The sequence below is a fragment of the Lepus europaeus genome, chromosome 10 (genome assembly GCF_033115175.1).
Source record: "Lepus europaeus isolate LE1 chromosome 10, mLepTim1.pri, whole genome shotgun sequence".
NCBI classification, from domain to species: Eukaryota; Metazoa; Chordata; class Mammalia; order Lagomorpha; family Leporidae; genus Lepus; species Lepus europaeus.
In genome coordinates, this window is record NC_084836.1 from 46,976 (window position 1) to 55,158 (window position 8,183).

The following is an 8,183-nucleotide window of genomic DNA, read 5'->3' on the forward strand; positions in this document are numbered from 1 at the left end:
GTGGAAGATCAACTTACAGAAACAAGGTGGGTCTGCATATGCTATTGTAGAAATGTCTCTGGAGTTGCTAGATGGCAAAGGAAACCATAGAATAGTATGACAGAATAGGAAGTGACAGAATAGGAAGGAATTGTATGATGTGTCAACATGTTCACGAAATATGCAACTTTGCAGTTTGAGAAAGGTGGCTCAAAAATGACAGCCTCCATTGGTGAGCACCTGCAGCGAGTGCGCCAAGCACTGCTCTGATGCTTCCCGCTTGTCCTTACTTCATGGTCACATGCCTCTCTGGTGCATCTGCCCAAGGGCACAGAGCTGATGGGCAGGGTGGCAGTTTTATGTGAGCCCAAGACCAGTGAATCCCAAAGACAAACACCCATGGATGTTGACTCAGCCCAGGTTGCTCGCACCAGCTCCAGCCCCTGCTCTTGGCTGTCCGGCAGTAACCAGAGTCGGTCTGTCATGCACTCGACCCCCACACACTGCTCTGCTGGAAAACACGGTTTTCTCTTTCTGGGACCTGAAGGGGCGAATCCAGTCATCAAGTCTGATTGACTCCCTAATCACAGTGAGCAGGTGACACCGTACCACCAGGATTCCTTTCCCAGCAATTTTCAAATAATTGGGAGTTTTGGTTGACTGCACCTGAAATGGTGAGGGGCAAGTCTGGCACCCAGCCTCTGCCAACACTTCAGACCAGGCCAGGCCCCACCTGGACTCTGACCTGTCCTGTTGGCTCTGTGTGACGTCTTTGTGTCCTTATCATTCAAATGCCTCCAACTGGTTTCTCTTCTTTATAATGGAAGACCTTAAAATAAACACCCCAGGATGGCAAGCCACACTTTGGGCACCCAAAAGATTCCCACGCTGATATTCCTGGAAAGTTTAGAAATCATTTTTTTAATTGGCATGAATTCAGGAGCTAATAAGTATATTGGAAAGGCAGTAATGGACTTGAACAAGCCATGTCCGTTCAGATGTCTGTCAGTCACCGGCAAAGCGGTGCTTCCTGGTGACCCGTGGCTTGCGCAGCGGCCATGTTATCCTTTGTGATCCGGGGAAGCCAGCTTTCCCCACGGTGCCATCTCTGAGAGCACCAGGAGCACACCGGCTCGCGATCAGACCCAACTCCTTCGGTCAGGACCCCACCCCACCGCTGCTGCGCCCAAGGGTGGCCCCGGCTCCTCTTTGGTGCTAACAATCAGGATTTGAAAAGCACAGCTGACAGGCACGAACAAGGAGCTCCACCTTCGTGGAGAGTGCAAGGGTCGGCATGATGGGGTCCGGGCTGAGTTAGGGAGGGCACCTAGAAAGAATTCCAGAACGTCTCTTTGTGTGTATTTTTATACACGTGTGGCTATGTATTTTTATAAATATATCTGTTTATTTCATCTTTTCCTCTCAGGAGTGAAGAGTCCACTGGGTCTGCCGAGAGCAGGTCCGATCAGGAAGCCAGGGCCACTTCTGGGATCTCTGTGGCCTCCGCTGCCGCTGCCGCGGCGTCATAAAAGCTCTTTGCACCAGAAAAGGTGCTGCCCCCCTTCAACACCTCTACGAGCTGCTGCAGGCGCTTGGCAAAAGAAAGTGCTAGGGGAGGCTTGGTGTGAGGCGGGGGCGGGGGCGGCGGCGGGGGCGGGGGCGGAGGCGGGGCTTGGGCTGCAGGTGGTTGCGGGGGTCGAGGGTGAGGGTGAGGTGGTCGAGAATCATGTTGGACATACCAAGGAGGATGCGCAGAGGGCGGCTGGTGCATGCCGGGGAGTCGGGTGGGCGGAGGGGATCGGGTAGTGGGAGGGGGAGGGGTAGCTGGTTGAATCATGCGCAAGGCATTAGAACCAATTTTAGAAGCAATCCAGTCCAGGAAGGGCCAGGTAGCTGTGTAGATTCCAGGGCGCTTAGCACGGGCACAGCCTACCCCCCAGCTTGTGATGCCCTGGACCACAAAGGGCTCTTCTTGGTTTTCTCTGCACATGAGAGGCCCGCCGCTGTCCCCCTGCTCGGAAGGACACAGAGGTCACTCTCTGCCCGAGCCACTCTTCCCTGGCCAGAGGGCTCTGGAGGACAATGATTGGCTGCTGCCTTGAATGCACGTGGTGTGCCACAATCTGAGGTGGTGCCAACAGCTCGTGTGAGCTTGCGTGTCACGCATGTGGCTTTACCTGCACCCTTTGGTGCTTTGTGTTCAGGGAAGAGAGGTAAGCAGTGTCTTCAGGACAAGGTTTAAGCAACGTGCTCTGGATGTCAGGGTTGGGGTAGAGTGCTAAGTGTGGTGACTGTTACTGTGAGGGCAGCTGGTGAGGGTCACCTCCCAGGAAGGAACCAGGGAAGAAGTCACTAGAATAGGGGCCTGCACAATGGATTGGAGATGGTGGAGCTTAGGGATCCAGGAAGAGGTGTCCTTAGGGGCTGGGGAATCCTGCAGGGACCCAGGGGGTCTGGGCACATCAAGGAAGGTTACCTGGCAGGTGTCAATCTTGCCTGAAGGATACCCTGCACACAGATTGCTTGCAGTAATGCGCCCATTGTACCACTGAGTCGAATTACACAATTCGAGGTTGATGAGGTCCACACGCGCCTCCATCAGTGTAGGTGATGGCCTGGGGGCTGCAGTCAGGCCACACCACGGTCAGAGATCACAGAGGCTGTGGAGGAAGCCCCACCTCCTCCTCCACCCAGCCTCATCCTCTGTGATGCTCTAATTAAACCTAAGATCTGTGCCCTTGGCTTATGCACTCCTCCAGGGAAGAAAATACACAATGGAGAAAGCAGAGGTGGTGGTGACGTTTGATGCGTGTTCCCAGGAAGAGTGGGGAGAGAGAGAAGGGTGGACCAGAGGATGTGCTCATGGTGGGAATGGAGCGGGTGCCAAGCAAGTGCTCACTCTGGCCACAAGGTCCTCTTACTCCCGCTCTGGATCTGTGCAGGCCACAGCAGGAGTGTGGTGGAGCTGAACTAGGGCCCCGGATTCCCCCTTCCACACTTCGTCTAAGACATACCTTCTTCCCCCACCATTGTGGCTGGAAATCACCTCCCTGCTTTTCATCCCCCACTTGGCCTCCTCCACTTGGGTGGGGATGAGATCTTCCGGAGGCAAGCAGCTGAGTCCTCCCTTACCTCTGCTGAGATTCTAGGGAGGGGAGACTGGGGCGGTGCCTCCACACTCAGGAGCACCTGTTACAGGCATGGGCAGTGACCTCTGAAGCTGAGTTAGAACTTCCTCTACAGCCCCTGGACACGTAAGGCCCTGCACTTTGGGCTATGGAAGGCCCAGCCTGTGCAACCACTCGTGCAGCCTGCACTGCGTATGGCTTAGAGCCCAACAATCGGTGCCACAGACACTGGCCCCCGCCAGCAGCACCCTCAACCAGAGGGGTGGGTCTGGACCTTGTCTGCAGCATGGGTGAGGACCCTGCCTGAGGGAGTGGAACAGAACTGTGCAGGCTGCACATGCAACAGGTCCTTGGCAAGCACATGCCAAACACAATTTGCTGGATCTTTCTTACATTTTTCAGTCCCTTCAGCTTCAACCTTCCTTACGGTCCAACAGCAGTGAGAGTTGTACCTGCACTGCTCTTGGGGTAGGAGTGACACTGAGATGACAATGACAGCAACCCTGGCCTGCTAGCAGTTAGGATGGTTTTTAAACCTATGGCAGGGCACACAGCAGTTTTTTCAATCCAAACCCCAGCTCTAAATGACAAATGCAAGGAGGCTGCAGGAACTCAGCATTCCACAGGAACACTAGGGCAGGACAGCACCTAGGACAGCTCTTCCAGCCCCCAAAGTGAACCAGTCCAAGGAGTAGGTAGTTGGGAGAAAATAAGAGGAATTTGGAGTCTGGGAATTTATGACTTGGGCTTAGGGGTGGGGGCTGTGGGGAGAGAGAGAGGAGAGAGGAGGAGGAGGAGAAAGAGGAAAGAGAGAGAGAGAGAGAGAGAGAGAGAGAGAGAGAGAGAGACTCCATTAAGTTTAAGGGGATTCCAGAAACAAAAGATCTTGCATGACATCCAAGGTGCATCTGGGAGCTCACAACCCTGCTCAATAGGGTAGCAAAGGTGGGGTGGCAAGGGGGCCCTGAGATCAGCCTCCCAGGAAATACAAGAGCTGTGGACATGGTCAGATGGGTGCACAGAGAGAGGGCCAGACTGGAAGAACACATGTCCTCGCTCCAAACACCAGGGCAGAGCCACGGGTGTCAGCAGCTGAAATAGAGGTGGACACCATAGGCCAAGAAGGGATGGCAATGAGGGGCCAGGATGGGACCCTGCTCTGAGGGACAGGGCAGGTGACAAACCTGGCAGAAATTCAGTTCAGTCTCTGGGAGTAAGAGTTCAGGGAGGAATGCTGGAACTATTTTTTGTTAAAAAAAAAAAAAAAAGGCTGAGTTTAAGGTCCAAGTGACTAAACTGCCTTGAATTAGGAACTTAAATTTTCCAGTATCAAAGAAGAAGAAGAGACTGATAGCTAAGTCAGCCTTTCACAGTTTCACATTCTTAGTGTCTGATTGAAGGTCATGCGGCCACTTGGGGGGAACCGAAAGCATGGGTCACATGCAGAGACCCAGCCCTGTGTGACTTTGTTCTCCTGGCAAAACCTTGCTGTCCACTGCCACCAGCTAGTGGGGTCACCGGTTGCTTCTGGAGTAAACAGTGTCTCAAGACTCTCAGAATGTGGGGAAGGGTCTCTGGGGCTCACAGCTGTAACCCTGAGGTCAGCAGTGGCACTTGTTAGGTCACACCCTGGACCCTCGGTGAGCTTGGTCTGGTGTGGGAGAGAACCCCCTACTCAGCCACAACTCAAGTTTCAAGTGGACAAGGCAGTGCTGAGTGACCAGTTCTCCTGGGCTGGACAGAGAGGTCTAGAGAGGCAGCCATGCCCATCTGGAAAGGCAAGGATCCTGAGGGACAGCTTCAAGGAGCCTCAAACACCCGAATACCTGACTCACAGAAAACCACACCAGCTGCCCCCTCCCAGCCTACAGAGAAAACTTCAAGGCACTCGGTTGGGAGGGGTGGATATTGGTGCCCTCACTGACCAAGGGTGGGCTGCAGTTCCCCAGGGATAAAGACAGTCCTGGACGCAGGAGGGCTGAGCCCTGGAATTGCACAAAGTTATGAAATGCTCAGCTCAGAGACCACCTGATTCAGCCCTTCCCTCTACAGATGCAGAAAACATGGCCCCAGAACCACGGCTACAGCTCTCTCCCAGCTGCTGTTTCAGGTCTGCTCCCAGTTTCCCAACTGCGGTTCCATGTGCCAAATACAGACACAGTCTTGACCGCACTCTAAAAACGCGTGCCGTGCAGCCTTCCCCAGAGAAGCAAGCCCAGGCACCAGTCCTGGGACCTTGAAGGAGGGACTTAACTCCTCTCACTCTCAGCTTCTCCAATTGTGAAAGGGCACAGAGACAAGGACTGAAAATTTCTCAGCCCGGCATAACATCTTGCATCCCCAAGATCCCAGGAGAAGGAGCGGCGGTGCTGCCCCCCAGGAATCCCTCCCATACTCACCATTCTCTTTGATGTACCCCCAGCCAGCCACGTAGCATGTCTGGGCAGCTTTAGGTGGGCCTGCCTTTGAATTAGGCAGACAGCCAGGTCCAATGAAGGGCCCACAGGGAACAGGAGGAGTGATCTTCAGGAGAGCAATGTCATTGCCCTCTGTCATATAGTTGTAGCGGTCGTGAGTGACGACTTTCTCCACGTATCTCTCCTGCAGAGGTGGCTTCACTGGCTTGTCGGTCCCGTACTCGATTTCCTGTGCTCCAAAAACCATCCTCCACTCATAGACTTTTCTGTGGGCGCAAAGGTAAGCCAGTCACTGGCAGAGTGGGCTGGCTGGCTAGACCCCTTGGTGAAGGCGGCCCTCTGTGCCTTGCCCGCACCGGGGCTGGGTCAGCCCAGCCGGGGGCAGGTTGCCACAGGGAGGCCCTGCAGAAGCCGGGAGAGGGGCCGTGTCGCACAGAAGCCACCCTGCAGGCCGCCCACTGTGTTCCCACACGTACTGTTTCGTGTTGAAGCAGTGGGCGGCAGTGAGCACCCAGTGGGCATTCAGCAGGACGCCTCCGCACGCGTGGTATCTGCGATTGTTGCGGGGCGTGAAGATCTGGAGGCTGACCATCCAGGGCCAGGCCCCCTGCTGGGCAGCCTGCCCTCCGACGACTCGGAACCCCCCTTGTGGGTTCTGCCTGAACCGCAACCCACAGGGGCCACTGAGGAGAGACCAGGGCACGGGTCAAACCAAGAGTCCACACAGCCTGACATTAGGCCCCCACACCCAGGGAGGCAGGGATGTGGGGTTCTGGGGCATGCAGGAAGCTGCAGGCTTCCTGAGACGGCTTTGGAGTTATAATCTCTAGAGTCTTACGGGGAAAAAGGGGGCCTACTATGTAGACCCTGGAGGTATGAGCAGAGAGGGGGGTGGAGGGCCTGGGGGGAGGGTTGTGAGGCCTGTGGCCTTCAGGGAAATCTTGGGTGATCAAACGGGTCTTGGGTCTCAGGGCTGGGTTAGCAGTGGCAGGAGAGTAGCCACAGGCAGGTGCAGTAGCACACAGGAGGAGCCATGGAGGATCCGGAACGGAGAAGTCTGGGACCTGGGTCGCAGGCGTGCGGCCACCAACAGGCGGGAAGTTGTTGGCATGTCGGTGTCTTAGTGTGAGAGAGGTCACAGGGAGGGAGGTGCTAAGGGCATGACGTGATGATCTTGGGGCCTTTGGAGTCAGCCACGGAGTCGGGGGGCACTTCGGGAGAACGGGGCCCCTGAAAATCAGGCTGAGATCTGCGAGGTGGGATTCAGCCACAGTAGGGGCGACGGGGGACACAGATCTTGGTGCTGTGCAGGTTCTAGGAGCTGAGGGTCCACTTCAGGGAGAAACTGCACAAGTGGGGGCTCAGAGCTGCAGACTGGCAATTCTGGAAGCAAGGAGAGTCTGAGCTGGAGATCACAGGCGCTGAGACAGCTAAAGCCCAGGCCCCAGAGGGAGTCTGGTGCGGCCTGCTCTTCAGAAGACACTGTCTTCCCCAACTGAGGCGTCCTGACACTTACTCACACGTGGCGTTATCCTTGGCAACCACGGACACTACCAAGACCAGCAGAACGGCAGTTGGCAGCATCTCCGCCGTACTCCTGCCCCAGCCTTGGCCTCGAGTCTGGTGACCTCATAAAGCTCCGTGGCCTGCTGGCCAATCAGCAGGGGGACCTCCCACCCCCACCCCCAGCAGCAAGGCCAGGCAAGCCCCTGGCTTAACTGATTCGTGGAAGTGACTTCCTGACTTCCTGCAAGGCTCCCCACACGCCCTTCCCAGCCAGAGGACGGGAGACTCACGCGCAGCCCCATTCCCTCAGTCCCAAGGCCAGGGTCGTTATTCCAGTTACTCTTGCTGGACCCCACCACCACCACCACCATCCAAAGCTCTGGCTCGGTGCATTTCAGGTTCTGGCTGTCAGACTCACGGACTGACGAGCATCTCGACATGCCTCAGTGATGGACAGAGCTTCCACCTGCCAGTGCCTACAAGGGGTCAGGTTTAAGAGAACAGATCCTTAATGCCCGCTGAGGGGAATTGTCTTTGAATCTTTTGGTCTGTGTGTTAAATTTTAATTATTTATTTGAAATGCAGAGAGACACAGACAGAGGTCTTACATCTGCCAGTTCAGATGGCCACAACAGCCAGGTCTGGGCCAGGCTGAAGCCAGGAGCCTGGAACTCACTGTGGGTCTCCCACGTGGGTGGCAGGGACCCAAGGTCTTGAGCCCTCCTGGCCAGTTCGTTAGCAGGAAGCTGGAATGGAAGCGCAGGAGCTGGGACTGAATCAGGCGCTCTGATGTGGGATGCAGATGTCCCCAGTGGGAGCTTAACTGCTGCACCACATGCCCGACCTGCCTTTTATTTATTTATTTATTTATTTATTTAGATTTATTTTATTTGAAAGAGGTACAGAAAGAGGAGAGACAAAGACGGTGGGAGGGCATTTTCATCTGCTGGTTCACTCCCCAAATGGCCACAATGGCCAGGGCTTGGCCAGACCGAAGCCAGGAGCCAGGAGCTTCATCCATGGTGCAGGGGCCCAAGCATTTGGGCCATTTTCTGCTGCTTTCCCAGGCTCATTAGCAGGGAGCTGGATCCGAAGTGGAGCAACCGGGACTCCAGCCAGTGCCTATATGAGATGCTGGCGTCACAAGGAGCGG

General features: G+C 55.4%; 1 protein-coding gene across 1 annotated transcript; it reads right to left on the minus strand.

Moving 5' to 3' along the window:
* Positions 1-1,444: 1,444 nt before the first annotated feature.
* Positions 1,445-7,108, minus strand: ACR (acrosin). Its single transcript, XM_062201888.1, has 5 exons — positions 7,041-7,108; positions 6,001-6,207; positions 5,507-5,790; positions 2,456-2,601; positions 1,445-1,990 (listed from the first exon to the last, which is right to left on the minus strand). Exons 1-5 carry the CDS (start codon positions 7,106-7,108, stop codon positions 1,445-1,447), a joined length of 1,251 nt encoding a protein of 416 aa, XP_062057872.1.
* Between the last annotated feature and the right edge of the window lie 1,075 nt (positions 7,109-8,183).

Excerpts from the sequence above, each read along its gene's own strand:
- ACR (XM_062201888.1), bottom strand. The coding sequence starts at position 7,108 with ATGCTGCCAACTGCCGTTCTGCTGGTCTTGGTAGTGTCCGTGGTTGCC. Across the intron at positions 2,602-5,506 it reads GGGGTACATCAAAGAGAATG|CCCCCAGGCCATCACCTACA; the intron begins GTGAGTATGGGA and ends GCCTGACTGCAG. Across the intron at positions 1,991-2,455 it reads GCAAGATTGACACCTGCCAG|GGGGACAGCGGCGGGCCTCT; the intron begins GTAACCTTCCTT and ends CCTTCCGAGCAG.